The sequence below is a fragment of the Balaenoptera ricei genome, chromosome 1 (assembly GCF_028023285.1).
Source record: "Balaenoptera ricei isolate mBalRic1 chromosome 1, mBalRic1.hap2, whole genome shotgun sequence".
Lineage (NCBI taxonomy): Eukaryota > Metazoa > Chordata > Mammalia > Artiodactyla > Balaenopteridae > Balaenoptera > Balaenoptera ricei.
Window position 1 is genome coordinate 131,997,538 of NC_082639.1, and position 19,858 is coordinate 132,017,395.

General features: G+C 43.2%; 2 protein-coding genes across 4 annotated transcripts in view; one reads left to right on the forward strand and one right to left on the reverse strand.

Moving 5' to 3' along the window:
* The window catches only part of FIRRM (FIGNL1 interacting regulator of recombination and mitosis), a 366,159-nt gene that overhangs the window by 164,600 nt on the left and 181,701 nt on the right, over window positions 1-19,858 (forward strand). The window lies entirely within an intron of this gene.
* Window positions 1-19,858, reverse strand: part of SELP (selectin P) — a 45,762-nt gene that overhangs the window by 8,704 nt on the left and 17,200 nt on the right. The window contains exons 3-9 of one of the 2 annotated variants that reach the window (XM_059903421.1): window positions 18,745-19,131; window positions 15,380-15,487; window positions 14,723-14,908; window positions 14,019-14,204; window positions 11,526-11,711; window positions 8,725-8,910; window positions 5,216-5,401 (exon numbers count right to left, since the gene is read on the reverse strand). In XM_059903421.1, coding sequence (XP_059759404.1) covers window positions 5,216-5,401; window positions 8,725-8,910; window positions 11,526-11,711; window positions 14,019-14,204; window positions 14,723-14,908; window positions 15,380-15,487; window positions 18,745-19,131 — 1,425 coding nt within the window. The remainder of the gene's footprint in view (window positions 1-5,215; window positions 5,402-8,724; window positions 8,911-11,525; window positions 11,712-14,018; window positions 14,205-14,722; window positions 14,909-15,379; window positions 15,488-18,744; window positions 19,132-19,858) is intronic. The other variant, XM_059903427.1, reaches the window with a different exon arrangement.

Sequence of the window (19,858 nt, forward strand, 5' to 3'; positions counted from 1 at the left end):
GCCTCTCCAAAGCCTCTGCTGATCACTGCAACCTGAAGTCTTCTCCTCTGAACGCATCAGTTTTTTCTTTGAACTCATATGCTGTCATGTCACATGTCATCTCTTCCCTCTTCTCCTGGATGGAAAGCTCCTAAAACCCAAGAACCATAAATCTTTGTGTCTCCCACAATTCACACTGCAGGATCTCAACAACTATATGCCAAGTGGATGAGCAAATGAATTTTTAATTTACTATTTCCCTCAAAAACTGTTTTGATAAATTATTGCAGTTACCTATTTCTCTTAGGATCATGTCTTTCTCCCCACGAAGGTCTCTGACATAAGACTGTTATTTATCAACAAATATTGGATTATTGACAAACTGAGTGACTGTTCTTTCTTTAAATCCAAGGCTATCTGAAAGCAATGCCTTGGTCAGATAAGGCTCATTTTGCTTAGCTATTTTGCTTTTTAAAAAAAAAAATCTCTTGAAGCCCTATGTAATGCCTCATGGAAAAGTGATGTATTGGCTTTTACATATTGGCCCACGTGCTTTTTGGTGGCAGGCTGTTCACTGAAGGATTGTGGATCTTTATTGTGTGAATCCATTCAAATAGCCAAAGTACCATACTGAATTTCAGTTTAGAACTCTCAAATTTTTGAGTAATTAATAAATCCATGCCTGGCAGATCAATTCCATTTATCAGACATTTATTAAACATATCTATTGGTGTAAGTCATAGACATTAAATCATTTATGAACATTTTCACTAAAATAACTTTTTCAAAATCTCCAAGAATTTCATATTTAAGCCCAAGAAAATACATAATGTCAATTGCATGAGAGCAGGGACCTTGTCAGCTCTTTTCAACACTGTATCCCAGGCAACAGTGCCTGGCACAAAGTAGGGGGTCCAAAAATATTTGTCAAATGAACGAATAAGTAAGTTAGCACAATTTAATTTGGACACATTCTAACACGTATTTTTACATGGTGTGAAAAGAAACAAGAGGAGTTACTATTTTAAAAAATTGATTTAAGTGACCCCTAGTATACAAAGAGAATTACTACAGCATTAACTCTACTTGGAGGATATTGCTTTGGTCTCAGTCTTGTCAGTCTTTTTCTGACAAGGTTATAGATATAGCCTTTTGTAGCTAGGAAAGTCTCTAATCCTTCTTCTGTAAACATGAACCTTGTTGAATCTAAGGACTAACTTGTGTAAGGAAGCATGTTTTCCTGTCTGAGGGGCAGCCTTGGTGAGGTTCATGGAAGCCTAACCCAGAACTGGCAAGTGCTGGGCACTCAGCAAACATGGGCTGAATTAAATTTGTGGAGTTGTCAAGGAAGTTGTTGGAGTGAAGGGGCCTAGTGCAGATGTAGAGGAAGAGATTTTTACTAAGGAATGACCTCTGTGGGTAACTTTAAAAAGTAGTCATATTCTTGAGCCTACTCTAAAACTTTACCAAAACCTGAGTCATTACAAGAAGAATAGAGAATGGATAAGGGTTGCTTTTATCACCATACTTAATGCTCTATATTTGTGGACTTAAAGGCAGTGCTGCCTACTGGAAAGGTCTTCACTGATGTTTTTCTGTAATCCATGAAGTAGCTGTACACGATTGCCTGTGAATTCATGAATTATTGGGATCACTGGTACTCTATTATTATCTTATGACATATTTAGTTAATTCTCTGTTGCTTTGTATTATCTCTTTTTACTTGAGTTGGATACAGTTTTGTCAAGAATTTTTTGGAAAGAAGATATATTATAAATAATAAATTTAATTGAGTTGGCTGTTCTAAACTCAAATTTTAAAAATAAAGGCTAGGAATCTTCATGGAGTCAGAGAAATGTTGGGGGAGTGGAGAAATAAAACAGAGATGTGAGCGAGCCAGGCCAGAGCTTAGAGGGCACCAGTTTGCTATATTTTAGAACTTGGATGAGCAAAGATGTGGCAGAAGGGCAGAGCTAGGATTGGGGTTTGGAACCAGGACCCATCCCTCCCCATCAACCTGAGGTTGGTCATTAGGAGTTGGGTCCAGCAGCCAAACATGGTCTCCAGAGGGTCAGTGACAAAGTGATTGGGAAAACAGTAATCTGTGTCAGGATAGTGGCTCAACAGGTGGTGATGTGGGGGACACAGAAACCGGATATAAGCAATTCAGCACTGCTTAGGTTCAGGGAAAGGAATTCAGGTCCTGGGGTGGGGGGGGGCAAAGGCTGGGAGGAGACTGGGAAATACAGGCAGAGCTCAAGTCCTAGAGAGACCAGGAAACTGGCGTTCTAACTAAAAGGGAAATATCTGTGGACCTACTCAAAAAATGGAACCTCACATTGTGCTGTGAAGCAGGAGACTCAGCTTTGCACCTGCCACACCACCCCTCCTTACTTGGTGGCCCTCAAGCCCTTTTGATATAGCCCAGGACTCTGAAAAACACCATGTGAAAAATCAAGGTTCAGTGCTGAAGGGTTAAAAATTCATGGACTCGGGCATATGGGAAAAGAAGAGGAACTATGTGCCTAAATCTAGAGAATAAATTTAGAGAATGAGGTAGAAACACAGGTACAAAAGCCAGAGCTGATGATCAGGTGCACACAGGGTTGACAATTCCAAAGCCCATAGTTGACTAAAGCTGCTGCCCCTGGTCGAGTTTGGTTCTAGACACTGGGCAGGGCTAGGCCTGAAGGGTGGTGGGCAAATGCCGCCTCGTGTGGAGAACAGGAGGTGGAAAGGAGTGAGGGGAAATGGGGGCTTCAGAGATTACAGATTTAACAACCATGTTGATTGCATATATGATTTAAACTTTAGTGAGATATCTCTTAGGGTTTTTTTATTCTTTAGCTTTAAAACAGAATGTGGAAAAACAGAGCTTATGATAAATGCCCATGGAATAAACAAACGAGTGATTGAGAAATAAGTGATGAAGCCCTAATGATATCAGCCATAAATGTTCTAGATTCCTCCGGTAGCTTGTAGTATATCTTTTTAACAGCAGGTGATAGCATTTGATGTCCTTTAGTCTACAGAATTCGTGTCCAGGGAAGAGACCTCAAGAGTTGTTGTTTTTTTTTTTTTTTTTATATCGTTATTGGAGTATAATTGCTTTAAAATGTTGTGTTAGTTTCTGCTGTATAACAAAGTGAATAAGCTGTATGTGTACATATATCCCCATACCCTCTCCCTCTTGCGTCTCCCTCCCACACTCCCTATCCCACCCCTCTAGGTGGTCACAAAGCACCGAGCTGATCTCCCTGTGCTATGCGGCTGCTTCCCACTAGCTATCTATTTTACGTTTGGTAGTGTATATACGTCCATGCCACTCTCTCACCTCATCACAGCTTCCCCTCCCCCCCGCCGTATCCACAAGTCCATTCTCTACGTCTGCGGCTTTATTCCTGTCCTGCCCCTAGGTTCATTAGAACCATTTTTCTTTAGATTCCATTTATATGTGTTAGCATACGGAGACCTCAGAGTTGATCTCGTCCACTCCTCTGCTTTTGGAATCGAGAAAATCAAGGGTGTGACATGATGTACATGGTCCATGACCCCACGGAAGAGCAATACAGGTCTTTGGATATTAATCTAGTGCTCATTCCACGAGAAGGAATAAGTGTTTAGCTCTTTTCACTGATAGATTTCTATCAACATATTTTCTCATTTGATCACTCTCATTCTCTCATTTGATCACTCATTTCGGCAACTAGACAAGAGCAGTGGAAAAGAGTAAATTTACAAGTGACAGACCCGGGATTTAGAAACCTGCCACTGTGTGGCAGTGTAGTGTAGTGTAGTGGTAAAAGCTCTGGCCCTGTAATCAGGCTAGACCTGGGTTTGAATCCTAGCTCCTTACTTCCTATCTGTTGGATCTTTGCCAGCTATTTATCTTCCATTTCCTCATCTTTAAAACGGGGAGAGTGATAATCATGTTAAGGATTGTTGTGTGGTCTGAATGCAAAAATGCATATGAAATAGCTGGTACTTATTTACACAAGCAATACAAATTAGCTATTACTGCTGGTATAGTACGCGGAACAATAGAACAATGGCAACTTTTGAAAGTAAACCTGAGCTATAAATTAATCAATTCATAAACTTCTATTTTAGAGCATACTACATACTAGGTAGGTGTCAGTCAGATGTTTCGGGGGAATCAAAGACAGATAAGATCTGGCCCTTGCCTTTGAGGATCTACTAATTCATTGTCAATAGGGCTGGAGCTTGAATAAATTTAACCAGTAAATGATAAGCTTCAATTCAACAGATACTTGTCACACACCTACTTTTTTTTCTGTCTAGTTGCTGCAGGAAATACAAAGGGGAATGCGGCACAGTTAATGCCCTCAAGGACCTCATAATCCATATAGAAGTTGAGCAAGGAGAAACATACACAAATAGCTAAACTGTGAGATCCTTGAGGGGTTGGGATGAAATCACATCCATCCCTGAGTAAGCTCAGTGTCTGGGGCTTAGTAGTGCTCAGCGAAGGTGGATGTGGGAATGAATGAGTAAGAGTGTAGTAGAAAAATTCTTTATAATGAAGTAAAAGTCCCGGTAACATAGCTGAACTTCATCACTTACTAACAGTGTGAATTCCGACAAGTTACATAATCTCTGAGCCTCTATTTTCTCATCTGTAAAATAGAGACAATACTGCCTATCCTCATTATTTTAGAATTGTAATAAACATCAAATGTCACAGTGACGCTAAAACACGTTATAAAACTATGAAATGTTTAAAGTTATTATTATAAGACTATTCAGAGAAGACTTCCCTGGTGGTGCAGTGGTTAAGAATCTGCCTGCCAATGCAGAGGACGCGGGTTCAAGCCCTGGTCCAGGAAGATCCCACATGCCGCAGAGCAGCCAAGCCCCTGCACCACAACTACTGCCTGAGCTCTAGAGCCCGCGAGCCACAACTACTGAACCTGCAAGCCACAACTACTGAAGCCTGCACGCCTAGAGCCCGCACACCACAACAAAGAGTAGCCCCCGTTCACCATGACTAAAGAATGCCTGCACGCAGCAATAAAGACCCAATGCAGCAAATAAATAAATTTATAAAAAAAAAAAAAAACATTCAGAGAGAGAGAAAAGCTTTTGGTCTAGATTGTTACGCTTTGTGGAGAAAGCTTCCTTTAGCTTAAGAACAGGTTTACCTGAATTCCTGATGATCCTCCATGCTATACTGTTACTTGAGAAGCTGTAAGAGAGGATAGACCCATGGTCCTACCGTCACACGTTGGCGGGGAATCTGTCCAGTGTCCAGATGGAGTACAGTCCAATCTTTCCGGTCCAGATAGAGAGAATCCCTCATCACAGGTGAACTGGCATGTGGCCTTATAACTGGAATCTCCAAGAGGCTGGACACAGGTCTTTGTTCCATTCTGCGGGTTTGGGAGAGGTGCGCAGGTAACGGCTACCGTGGGCGTGGCCGAGGAGGAGAGAGGAGGTTGTTTTAGAACACAGAAACTTAAATCAGTGTGTGTGTGTGTGTGTGTGTGTGTGTGTGTGTGTGTGTGTGTCCTTAACGTACCAGGGCAGCATGGGGTTAGAAATGATTGTTTGAATTTCATGGTGCTTTGTCACCAGGTAGAAGTCTTGTACATGTGAAATAGCAGCAGTTGACAGTGGATTGGTATCCTGAAATGCTCACCCCCAAAGAGCTTTAGAGGTGATTTAAAAGGCAGCTGGTGCTTTGTTGGGAAAGATAGTGATGCAGCTCATGTTAGTTGCCCCCGGACAGGAGAAGGACTGGCTGCTTCCTTGATACCTTCTTCAGAGATAGACCTAATCACCTTGTCATAAAACAATGACAAGTGATTGGAAATAGGGAAATGGAGTAAAATACTTTTTCCCCTTCCAGAAGTTCCTTCCCCCAACCAAGTGGTGGAAAGAATCTGGGTCCAAAGCCTGCCTCTGTTACTTACTAGCAATGTATCTCTGGACAATAAGCTTTCTGAATCTCAGTTGCTTCATCTATGAAATGGGAGAAAAAACAATCCTTGCCTTGCAGGGATCCTCAGTTATATAAAACAATAAGTTAACTAAGTCATAGGCAAAAATTAAATTAAAAAATATTTTAACAATCATGACACAAAGTAGGCACATAATGTAACTGGCCATCTGCAGATACTCTTCCCACCAGTCTCATCCTACAGTGACCAGCCCCAGATGACCCTACTTGTTCACCTACAAAAAACAGTAAATAAGATCTCATGGTTCTTTGCCACAGTTTATCCATGTGGAGTTTGTGGTGCTAGAGGACTTGATTTGGTTGGAGATCATGCTGTGTGACTTTTGGCAAGTTACTTAACCTCTCTGAACCTCAATATGTTCACCTTTAAAATGTGGAGAATAGCATTAAATAGCTCCCAGGAGTTTTACAAGGCTAAAAAGTGAAAATACTTTGTATGCAAATGTTAATGGCCACCAAGATATCCCTCAGCCAATTAGTGAAATAAAACTCAGATTAAACATATTGGCATTAAAAAATGAAGGCTAAGAGAACGCATGGTTTAGGGTGTTTCTTCTTCACTGTTTGGCCTGATTGGGTAGTGTATGGCTTTAGACCAGAGACAGTGGTGGTGTGGATGAACCTAGGGCCATTTCCACTGATTTGAACTGCTTGAGGTTTTGAGAGCATTTTCTATTTCTCTTTCTCTCTCTTCCCTTCCTCGCTTCTCCTTTCCTGCTACATTTCACCCCCAACCCCCCAATCTCATCCCTTTGTTGAAAGACCTAGTTATTTTCTGCCACTTGAAAAGTCTTCTTGTATTCAGTGTGGGAGTGGTGGGTAAGGGAGAGCAGACAAGTCAAGAAGCCTATAAACTGTAAGGACAAATTGGGAGGGTGTTGGTACCATGAGTCCGTTTGCAGCCCTTTTGTGGCCTTGCCTCCTGATAGCTCGGGTGGGGATACAGGGGCAAGGGGGACCTTGGAAAGGGAAATTGAGAACACTCTCTCAAGAGCATTACAACAGCTTGTGAGTGCAAGCCTCGTGGTACCTTCCTGCGCAGACCACATTTGGGTATTTCACTTGATGCTCGCCCAGCAACAAGAGGAGAAAGTTCAGTCAGAGTAAACAAAGAACTAAAAGCGGAAGGGAACTGGAAGGTCACAGGAAGCCATGGTGAGTGTAAGCCTCCTTGCTGTGAAACACCCACAGGCGGGCCAGTGTGGGGCAATGAACTGCAATCTGTGCCCTGAACAGCCCAGGGTTGTTCGGAAGGGTGCTAAGCATTGTAACCCCTCCTCAGGGACTCCAAGTTCTTCCCCAAAGCTGTGTGGACTTGGTAGTATATCCAGCCTTCAGTGTAGCCCGGGTGAGAGCTGAAGAGCCAAGGTCACAAGCCTCACCTTGGTCTCTGCAGACCCAGCTCAGAAGGTGTGCCCATCCCTAGCCCCTGTGGCTTGCCGTGCTCTCTTGTGCCTGGGGCTAAAGGACACGCAGTTCTGTTGAGCTGGTCAGCCCCTTTGTTCGTTCGTTCGTGCGTTCATTCACTCACTGTTGACCTAACTTAACAGTAGTGTGTACGTGTGTGTGCATGTGTGTGCTTGTGTGTGACCTGAATAGCAAGTGGTTTCCTCTTTATTAAAAACATGTTTCTGCCTGCTTTCACTCATGTTGGAAGTGGGTACGAAGTGAAAAACAAAGGCAAACAATGCAGGATTGGCTAGTATTTTACCTACCTAATTTTATTATTAAAATTGTATATATATGCATCATAAAAATACTAATCACATGGAGGAAAAAGTGGGAAGATATTGGAAGAATTCATACAAGAATGGAGAAACATAACCAGTGTCTGTTTTAGGGTTGGGTATTTGGGGGAGGTATTTAAGAGGATTTTTTTGTTTCTCTATTTTCTTATTTTTCTGTAGCTTATATAAATAAAAGTTTTATTTTTTAAAAGCAGTATTTGCCATAAATGTAAGTAAATAATTGGATACATTGAGTAGAAAAAGGAATGGGGAGTATAAAAAGCGTACCTCTGTGCTTCAATTCCTAAACATAGATGATTAGAACCGGTTCTATTCCATACAGTAACTGCCTTTACTTTATATCAAGTGTAATGCAGATAAATATGCTTATGCTGAAGATATACTTTTTTTCTTCTGAGAATCCTGTTGACCTTGCCTGTACAGATTAGTTTCTTCCTCTTTTCATCAGTCTTCACTTTATCCTAAGTGGATCTCTCTAGTCTTACACAGATCTCGGAGGATGTTTGCAGCATCCTCCGAGATCTGCAAGATCTGCAAAGTGTAAATTCTGCCCCTCCCATTCCACTATTAAACCCGGGAGTTACCCCCCATTCCACCATTGTACTCCGTGGTTCCTAGGAGCAAAGTGCCAGATCAGTCTTGGAACAACCATCCTGAGGCCAGTTCTTCCCTCTGGCCTTCTTTCCAGATACTATCATTAGCCAAGTGAGAACAGCCCACCTGGTTCATGGTAGGAGCCTTCATGTCCTGGGAAAGGCCCCAGGACAGAGTTGGCACCAGGCCACCACCCCACCCCCCTGCCACCGTCCTCTTGCCAGACATCCTGTCGCTTGTGGTACCTGCCTAGCCCCTGAAGGCATTTGCATTTTGGATCCCTGGGTTACCTGATGACAGTGTTTATTCATTTTCCAGTCCATTTCAAGTTTCTGTCCCCTAGACAGTTACCACCTTTAAAATACAGCTTTTTAAAATAAGCCTACAGTTTATTTCCAAGACACTGGAAAGAATTCATTTTACCTTGGCATTCTGGAAAAGGAGCATTCCAGTTCCCCGTATCCAAGCATTGCAGCACACTTGCTCCCACCAGGAGCAAGCCCTCATCACAGGTGAAGCTGCAGGTCGACTGGTACCTAAAGGCACCAAAGGGATGGGAGCAGTCCACCTGGGCCTTGTTTGAGGCTGGAAGATACTGGCACTGCAACGCTAAGGAGTGAGGAAGTGAGAAAGTAAGGGAGTGAGGAAAGTAATAAACAAGTACTCATTGATTTCCACCCCTTAACTCTTTCTAGTGCCAACAAGAGGGATTTCTGAATTGGGCACGTTTAACCTGGAGGACGAGAAAAGTGTCATATAATCCCAATGCCAAATGAAGGACTTTATGAGGAGATGTTGAGCCATTGTTAAGCATTTGGCAATATGTATTCATAGTTTTAAAAATATCGTACTTTTGGACCCAAGAATCTATGCTAAGTATGTAACAAGATGCATATCAAAAATCAGTTCAGAGAATTTTTATCATGATATTATTTGTGAGAGCAAAATATTGAAAATGAACATAAATGCCACTAATTAGAGGCCAAAAATTAACTATCGTGGATGCATGAAAGGAATATGATATATTTCACCTTGGAAAGATATGGGAGGTGTCTCAATGTACAATGTCAAGTGAAAAAGCAGGATAAAAATTATATACACACCATGATCTCAATCATATAATGCAGATGGCCATAAATGGAGAGAGCACATGTATTCTATATATATTAAGTCTTTTCTCATCTTTAAAAGGGGAGCAATAGTTTTAACTACCTCATGGAGTTCGACTAAAATGCTCAATAAATATTATCTATTATTATTATTACTAATAGTAGTAGTAGCAGCAGCAGTAGTAGCAGTAGTAGTAATAGTCTTAAAATCATTATAGCTATGCATCAGATGCAGACCTTGAAAGTCAGAGTGGAAAACGCTAGGAAGGCCTACCAGGGGAGTTATTGAAACCACGTATCTAGATGCTTAAGAGAATAGTCAATTTTCTCTTCTGGATGATTAGACATTTACCTGACTGGAGACAAGAATGTCTCCAGTGACCCCTTAAGACCCTCTCCTTTTAAGCATGTCAAAGGGCTCTCTGTGTCTTTGTCTCTCAGACAATACATTCCCAGTACCTCCCATTCCCCTCGCTAAGCCTCACCATCATGGTGTTATGATGATCTATTCCTCTACTGCCTCACTTTTTTTTTCAATTTTTTTAACTGTAGTAAAATACACACAGCATAAAACTTATCCTTTACCACTTAACCATTTCTAAGTGTACATTCCAGTGGGATTAAGTACACTCATATTTTTGTGCAACTATCACCACCATCCATCTCCAGAACATTTAACAGCAACTACCTATGCCTCCTCTAGGCCCCAGCAACAACCATTCCACTTTCTGTCTCAGTGATTTTGACTACTCTAAGTACCTCCTACATGTGGAATCACTCAGTACTTGTCTTTTTGTGATTGGCTTACTACACTCAGCATAATGTCCTTGAGATTCATCCATGTTGTAGCATATGTCAGAATTTCCTTCCTTTTTAAGGCTGAATAATATTCCATTGTATGTATGTATATACCACGTTTTTCTTATCCATTCATCTATGATGGACACTTGGGTTGCTTCCACATTTTAACTGTTATGAATAATGCTGCTGTGAACATGGGTGTATACATCTCTCTTCAAGACACTACTTTCAAACCACTGCCTCATTTTAAAATCAGGTATACTTAGACCCAGGGTTCACATAAATTGCTTGGGATCTCACATGAAATGCCAATATTTTCACTTCTGGGACATAAATTCTTTGTGGGATACCTCTTGTAAAAAAAATAATCTTCGTGACTTCCCTATGCCTCAGTTCTTCAAGAGCGAAATATTGAGATCATGAACTATTTAAAAGAGATCACTTTGTAAAATCAGATCAGAGACATATGATTTACAAGGTAATGTTATGATCATTATTTTACCTACATTTGTAAAGCTCATAGCAGTTTTTTTTAATAAATTTATTTATTTTATTTTATTTATTTTTGGCTGTGTTGGGTCTTCGTTGCTGTGCGCAGGCTTTCTCTAGTTGCAACGAGCGGGGGCTACTCTTCATTGTGGAGCATGGGCTCTAGGCGCCCAGGCTTCAGTAATTGTGGTGCGCGGGCTCAGTAGTTGTGGCCTGCGGGCTCTAGAGCGCAGACTCGGTAGTTGTGGCTCACAGACTTAGTTACTCTGTGGCATGTGGGATCTTCCTGGACCAGAAATGGAACCTGTGTCCCCTGCATTGGCAGATGGATTCTTAACCACTGTGCCACAAGGGAAGTCCCTCGTAGCATTTTTAAGCTTGCATTTACACACATTAATCCACAACCAGTAGTGAGGCGGGTAAGGGAGATAATAGTACTCTTATTTTGCAGGTGACACTGAGTTTCAGAGAGACCAAAAGCTTGTTGCCAGGAAATGACAGAACTGGACTAAATGTCTTGTCATTACCCTTCCACTGTTCCATGCTGTTCCTCATGCATAATTCTTTCCTCCCAGCCCCCTCTCCTTCATGCCAACTCACGACATCCATGTCAGTCCATGCCTTGCGTTTCAGGATACTGTAATAAACACATGCCTAAGACTGCCCTCACTCACCACTTCATCCCGAGTGCCCACACAAAGGGCCTGGAACATAGTAGAGTCTTAGTGAATGTTTGAATAATAAATGAATGACGGAACTAAATGCACATGCTGATGCCTTGAATAAGCTGAGAGGCATGGAAGCAACGTTCTGCTATCACAGTACCTTGACAGACTGGGGCTGGCGCCGTCCACTGTCCCAAATCAGCACATCGAACTGTGCCAGCTCCTCTCAGTGTGAAACCCACAGCACAACGAAAGCTACAGTTGGTGTTGTACTGAAATGCTCTCGAAGACAGGGAACAATCCATGCTTCCATGCACAGGACTCTCCAGAGGTTCACAGGCAATGGCTAAATGGAAAAAGTGATCGTCTGATACTGGGCAGTAGAAGGGCTCAATTCTTTCTCAGAAGAGCCCCTTGAGAGATGCTCCATCTTTTCAACCCACATTGTCAGTATATGCAGAACCCTAAATCCTCCTTTTACGAAAAGAGCTATCTGCCGGGAACACCTTGCCATGCCCCTCTTTACCTGGATCACTCACCTGCCCTTCGAGTCTCAGCTTAGACTTCACTTTCCTTAAGAAGCCTTCCCTGCCCACCCCAGCTCGGGCTAGAAGCTCTTCCCGTGTGCTCCCACAGCCCCTGTTGTTGAGCTGTTCATGCATTACTGTAATTCTGCCCCTTAGACTGCAGTCTCCTTGAGGCTGGTGTCATTCTTCCAGAGTTGTATTCCCAGAGCCTGGCAGTGTTTCGGACATTGAAGGTGCTATTTAAATATTTATTGGCAATATTTGCGAAATTGGATCTGGAAGGAGGAGATATAGTACAGACTGGACTTTTAAGGAAAAAGCTGGAACAACATAGCTTATTGTTGGCACTCTAATACCGAGCCCTATAAAATGATCCTGAAAGAGCCTTGTCTCTTGAACACAGGATGTCATCCTAATCAGACTTCAATTGCCAAGTGAGTGCAGCCCAAGGTCAGTTCCTGAGCACAATTAAGCCCCGAGTGACCTCAGTTCTGATAAAGACTGGCTTCCTCCTGCTCTTCCTTGACAAAGCATTTCATCTCCAGGATACTCCTGGAGTTTTTCAGAGTATAAAGACTACCTGTACACTGCGACCTTAGACCTCTGTTTTTTACAGAATCAGGGCATTTAAGAACCAAAGACCCTCTAGTGTTTCTCGCTTACTTGGCAGATGAGAAAAGTGAGGTCCAGAAATTTTAAGTGACATTCCTAAGGTCTTATATGTAGACAGTAGTAGAGCTGGGTTTAATAATCCAGGTCTCCCGGGAATTCCCTAATCCAACATTTCATTTCCCCCCATCCTAGTCCCCATTTTTGCTTTATAAGATGAAGGTGTGAGGCGATTACACGGAATTCAGTTTTGTGGTATTAGCTAACTGTCTAGAATTGTGTCACAACCTCTTTTTCAATGCAGTGTTCCTTCGATCCTTTGTCAAAGGCTACCACTGAGGGCTATGAGGAGCAATCTCTCTCTGTGTCCTAGTAGCCACTGTTCTGACTCCATCTGAAGTATAGGAAGGACACTGACCCACAGCTTCTATGCACCAATGAGGCAGGGAGGGAAAAAAGAGGCAGAAACAAAGGCTGTCTGCGAGGTACATTATACAAGCTATTGAATTGTATACTTTTTATATACTTCGTCCTCATTGAAGCTCCTTGCAATTCGTAGCTCATTTCATGGAGGAGAAAACCATGCCTCCCGGACGTTGGACAACCTGTTTCAGTGCCAGAGCCTGGAGGAGGTCATCCTGACGTTAAGAGCCCTTGATCTTTCCACTGTGCTGTGACTCCTTCCCGGTGCACTGGGGGCTGCTAATGAAAAATCCTACCCTCGAAGGCTGGCAAGGGTGCAATCCCCCAGCCAGGGCCAGTGCAGCAGAGTGTGTCCCAGCCCCTCACTCGATGGTCAGGTTCACATTCAAATTTGCAGCTGGAGCCATTGCAAAGGCAGTGAGGGGATGGACACAGTCCAGGGTTCCTTTGCTAGGGGCTTCCGGGAGCTGACACTGCGTAGCTGGAGAGAACAACCAAGGACAGAGAGAAAGGTACTGAGGAAGGAGAAAAACCATGCCCACAGCTAGAGAGCAATGGTGAAACCACCTCTGGAAATCCAGGTGGCGCTAGGAATCTGTAAGGTTCAGGAGACCCTAGTGATGTTTGTCCAGACTTGTATGTAGTACCAGGCTTCAGGGGGACCTAAATCTCTTTAAAATAAAAGACTCCTTCAAGCTTTTTCTAATGTCCTTTATTCCCTTTACTGCTATAAACCTGTTCTGGTAGGTCTTCTAGTGTCTACTTACAGATGTAGATGCTACCCTTTCCCTCTTACGTGAAATTTATGAATGAGGTCGTTCTGAAATTGCTTGAGGGCAGTGAGTTTGGGGGAAAGGAAGACTTTTAAATTTTGTTTAAAATAAGTAGTAAAATCATCCTCTTTTTTTTTTTTCTAGAGCCTGACACTCTTTTCCTATCTCAGATGAACACAATCTAGCTGAGTGGTAGGTAAAAGGAGAGTCAAGTTATGGTGATTCAGGCCAGTTTCTCCATAAGCTAGCCAGTTTCATCTGTGCTCCCAGCAAGAACCAGGTGCAGTGGACATTATACATCCCCAACTGCCTGAAACTCACCTTTACACACTGGAGCTGGGGCTGTCCACACCCCCGAGGCTGTGCATTGCACCACCTCTGGCCCAACTAATGCAAATCCCTCTTCGCAACTGAAGCTGCAGCTGGACTGGTGCTGGAATGCTTTTGCAGAGTGGAAACAGGTCATGCTTCCTTGCTCAGGAGACCTCAGGGGTGGGCACTGGACAGCTAAAAACAACCACAGAACAATGGCATGAGACCTTAGATTATGCCTAGCACCTTGGAAGCCTTAAGATGCTGCAACAGCTGTCTGCATCTTCCCAAAGTGTCAGGCAGGTGATGAACTTCGGTGGTTAAATGGTACTTTCAATAGCTGTTTGGAAAGATCCAAGCATCCTTTTGTTGTTTACTTTTTAAAGAAGCAAGGTAAAATGATCAAATTAATAATACCCAACCCCTAAATCATTATTGTACTCTGTTCACTTTGCAATTAACAAATGGAGAAGGACCCTTTTGTATTGCTTTTGCCTGAGAATCAAGAACCAAACTGACTACCTCACTCCACAGATACAAAATCATGAAAATTAAAATTAGTGTTACTCTGGTTGCCGGGTAAGAGTCACAAGCAGAATTTCCCATCTCATGTAGATCCTCATTATTTCCCTTGTCTTTTAAATGGGGGGAGCTTGTTCTCCCCTCTGAAATTCTAGTTGTGAGTGAAGATGGAAAGAACTGGGTCTACATACCTACACACTGTGGAGGCGTATTCGTCCAGATTCCAGAAGCCAAACATTCCAGTTTGCTGGGTCCATTCAGTGTGTACCCTTCAGCGCAGTGGAAGCTGCACTGTGTGTTGAAAGGGAAGTTTCCCAGAGGGTGACTGCAGTTCATGAGCACGTGTTGAGGGAGGTCAAATTCGCTACACTCTGTGACTGTGGGGACGAAATATTGATTTCTTTCTTTGCAGGTGGAAAGACAATGTCAGGTTTGCTACAAGCTGAACTGTTTGTATAAACCACCTGAACCAACCTCCCTGGACTTCTAACACAACCTGTTCATCTTTAGTTTTGTATTGGTTGCAACTTGGGAAATAATCACTCTTTCACTGGTTTTTATTCCCAACAAGCAAAATTAGCCTGAAAGAGTTCTCTTTGTTTCACTGCCTTTTCATTTCCCTTTTACCTTTTGAGATTTGGGGAGGAAATGCTCTCTCTAAGAATAAAGTGTTTTAACCCAGAGTGTGTGTCTCTGACAATTTGAGTGAGGCAGACTGACAGATGGTAGAGAGAGGCCCTGGGACTAGCCTTTACTCACTGGAGCAACTCCAACATGATTTTCTTCCTGGCATCGCCTCTAGCACAAGACCAATGACCACAGTGCTATCAACAAAATAGGGGCCTCACCATATTCACATTCTGGTCCATAGAATCCAGGGTAACAGGAGCAGGTGTAGTTTCCGATGGTCTCAATGCATTCTCCTTGCTTGCTGCAGGACATATCCTGGCAGGAGGCTGCATGGATACAGAAGGGTCAGAATCATGGGCATTCCCAGGAGGTGGGCAGAAAAGCTGGATTCTTATTCCAAGTCACAGACTTAGTCCCACTTGGGTAAGCTTGATCTAGCCAGACAACAGAAAAACCCCAGCATCCCCTGGAGAGCCAGCTTGTTCCCTGTGAAGGACACTGTCGGAGCCTGCTGGAGCATTCCCTGGCTTCTATTTCAGGCTGCATTTAGTGTTGCCCGAAGAGGGGTTGCCATGTGTGGACACAGAGGGACAAACGGAGCCACCAATACATGGGTAGACCGTGAAACTCCTCTGTGTGGTACAAAATAGGGTGTGGCTTTTAACCAAGAGGGTTCATAGCGTTGTATTATTACGGAAACTCCTATGACAAATATCACAGCATGGAGGTTAGGAACCAGGGGTGGCAGGGGTCATGCATACATAGTCAGAATCCACTCCCTAATATTATGTGACCTCAGGCAAGTTACTTCTTTGAGCCCGACCTGCCCAATGTTAGGGCCAAAGCCCTTCCACCTTTGGTCTGTTTTATGTCTATGCCCGACACCACATGGCGGAGGAGCAGAGGAGCTGAATGAGATGTTTAAGACCTACTCATGGTCAAGGACAAATGACCTTATGGGGAGCTGTGTCACAAGTCTACATATGCCAGATTTAGATGGTACAGAGATGACTGGCCTGCCAGGCCCTCCTCACTAAGTCTATGCCACTTGGGTGACAGCACAGAGAAGGGACAGAGTTTCTTTCCTGTAAGAGACTTGTTGAGGGTGTATGCACTATGCCCTTGGTGGTCGATTAGTATTAGAATTGATACCATGAAAGCGCTGAGAGTGTTTTTATTGATGAGGTCATAGCTGGGAGCAAGGTCTGTGGCTGAACTCTTTTCTGGTGGTGTTTCCTAAGCCCAGCCAACCACTAGTCCACATTGGGGTCTATCACAAGAGGCAATCCATGTGTCACATAGCAGGTTGTGCTATTTGGTCTCTATAGTCCCTCTTAACCCTGAGATGCTGTAGCTCTCTAAGCCATGCAGTGTTCTACAGCGGGAAGTTCCCATGGCAGCCAGTGAGTTTGGTGAAGCTGCACTGAACCACTGGGAAGGGTTCCAGGTGAAGAGAAGATGCAGGAAGCAACAGGAGCTCCTAAATAGAAGTTTGGTCCATGTCTTCCACCCTATTCACCTTGACCCACCAGTGCCTTACAGTAATACTTGACTGCCCTATGCTCTCGGAGCATAAAAATTTTGTCCTGACTGTAGCTTCCTCAGGATCTCAGAACTCTAGGAATGGAAGAACAGCCAGTGTTCTGTATTCTATTCCATTTCAGGGTTTCCAGGCAGGTTAATAACTTATCTATTTCTTGGATCTCCAGGAAAGAACATAATGGTGACTCAATGAATCAATCTTTTTTTTTTTTTTTTCCTTGACACCTTGTTCTGAGGTCTAAGCAATCCTGACATTTAGGGAATTATTCCAGCTTAGTTTTCTTGTTGCAGCCTAGTGTACCTATCTATTTCTCATCTATCTCCCACAGAGAACTGATGGTTCCCTACATTCTTTACATCTTGGATGGCAAAATGGCAATCAATGCCTAGAGTATTGCATTAGCGGAGGTAGAAGCCAACTGTGTTCGGGTGAAATTGTACCAATTAGTGACGCCTGCCGTTGTTGCAGGCTAGGGGAGTGGCCTTGTTCATTATCATTCATGCCAGTAATTTTCAATCTCTTTTCTTCCTCGCAAGCTTTGTTGAGGGAGACTATCTTGCAGATAGGGAGGCTGAAGTTTGAGTGGGGAGGGGAAGCAGTGGCATATTGGAACATCTCGTGGCAGCCAAGATAATCTGAGCAGGACAGTTGTAGGGAGGCATAGCCCAGGAAGGGTAGGGAGCTGACTGACAGAGCAGTAGGGTGAGCTAACCCTCTCGTAATGTCCATCCAGGCCTCTAAAGAACAGGTCATTATTTTATTTATTAAATATAAGAATAAGTTATTTGTAAAGCGAGATCTGACTACATGACAACGCGTGTATGGATATGTTTCCCCTCAGCTAGGAGGCTGTATGAGGAGAGGGAGAAAGTACAGGGAATACTCTATACTCTGTATTCTGTTCCATTATTGTTGAGGGCTTCTGAGGGGAGGTGTTTATAATCTAACAAATTTAGAACATATATAGCAGAGTGTGGGTGGCTTCTGTAAGACGATTTATTGAAGAAGAAGCTTCAGAGTATTCAGGACTCTCTTGCCCAGGGCATACTCTCCCTAGCTACAGTGTTTGTATGCTACCCAGGGCAAGGTGGGCTCCTCTGGATGGGAAGCCACATCAGAAAGATGGAATCAGTTCTGGCACGAGGCACATGGCCACAGGAAGACCAAGCTTTCACGCAAGGTCTGCTTACTCTGGAATCTGGAGAGTGGAGAATCAAATATACTCACAGGATCTCACCTTCAGTTACCTCTTCCCTTTCCTCACCCCTCATCCCCTACCAAAGTCCAATGGACCTGGAGATATGTTGTTGTTGAAGGGAATCTATAAAGCACTGTCATCCTTGGTCATGTTCTCAAATTGCCTCCTGAGAATGTTGAGCAAAGAGTGTGGTCGCATATGTGGCTAAAAATACCACCTTTGGAGTAAACATGAGTTTGAAACTGGCTCCATCATCAAGGAACTCGGAATCTTGGGCAGGTTCTTGAATAGCTCTGAGCCTTTCCCTCATCAGCAAAATGAGGGCAAAATGAGGGCAGTAGATGGAGCTGATTGATGAGGTTCTCATGAGGACTAAATGCAACTAATACTAAATGGACTAACGACACATGAACTAATAGTAATTCCTGGAACGTACTGATGTTCAATAGGTATTAGTTACAACTGTATCTCCTAGAGGCAAGGCCAAGTTCCCTCTCAACTTACACAGTCTCTTATTCTAGGGCACAGTGGTACAAACAAGCTCTGGACATAAATTTTAGGAGACAAATTTCCTGAGCATCTATTTCATCAATTATACATTAGAAGGGTGGACCGGATGATATTTAAAATTTCCTTCTGGCTTCAAAAGGCCAGTTTTCTCTAATCCTGAGCTTATATTCTTCAAGGTGCTCAATAATGCTGCTTGATTGACAGTTTACTCTTTGTTTTCATGTCCCTGACTTTGAGACTCAATGCCATTGACTCAGGGGCTATATTAACGAAGCAGGGAAGGCATTTTTTTTTTTATAAACAATCAGATTTCAGTGCAGAGAAGGCCCTACCTGTATAGCACAGCGCCCGCTTTTTTTTCCCGCAGGGCTCGTCATTCCACTTGCCAGGGGCTGACGAGCTCTTGATGTAGATCTCCACGCAGTCCTGATTGTTCTTCTTGTTGTTGGGCTCGTTGTCAGCCCAGTTCTCAGCCTCCTCGGTGAGAGTCTTTCTGGTTCCCACCCAGGTCCACTGGTTGTTGATCTTTCGGATCCCAATCCAGTAGTAAGAACTGTAGTAAGGTATGGCCTCATTGAGGTAAGCAATCTCATTTTTATTCTGGATAGCTACTAAATCCGTGTAGTACTTCTGGCAGAATGCCCGGGAATAATTCCATGAATATGATTTGTTGCTGTAGTGATAGGTCCACGCTGCCACTTCTTTCTGGTTAATTAGCTCTAAGGAAAGGAAAGTGTGGGTCAGGTTAGCACCCCTAATGAGAAGGAGAGTGTGAGCATAAGTACACTTCTGTGTAGTCAGATGAGTTGGACTAGAAGACAGATACCAAAAACATGACCGTTTTATGTCTAATCTGGTTGTTTGAAGCAAAAAGAGTGGTTTCCATCTTTTACTTGAAAGTATACATGAAGATGGAATAAGAAAATGTCCTCTTCTGAGGATCCTTGGTATTCAAGATCTGGAATCATAAGATATCAGAGTTGGAAGGGACCGTGGAGGTCATCTAATCTTCTCCTTTTATAAATGGAGGAGACATTAAATAATTTGCCCAAGCCCAAAGTAAATGACATGGAAAATGTCTCAATGGCGGCCTCATATCTCCAGGTGCTACCTCTTCACATGGAAAGTAAGATGCTTTATGATCTGGCACCTACCTGCTGGTCCAGCCTCATCACCCACCATATTTACTTTTTTAGCAAAACGTTAAGTCTCACTTCCATGCCTTTGCACGTGCTCTTCCTGCTCTTCTGGCTGCCCTGACCGCTTAGTGTGGTAACTTTCCTCCCCTACTTTCCTGACTTCTTCAGGTGGGCTTGGTATTCAGCTCCCACTGCACCCTTCTCTGTCTCCACCTCCCTTACTGCCAGGTATTGCAGCATCTGTCTATATGACATGGGTCTTATGTGCTAGATTTTGAATCCTGATGGTGGTCTCTTTTTACCTCTG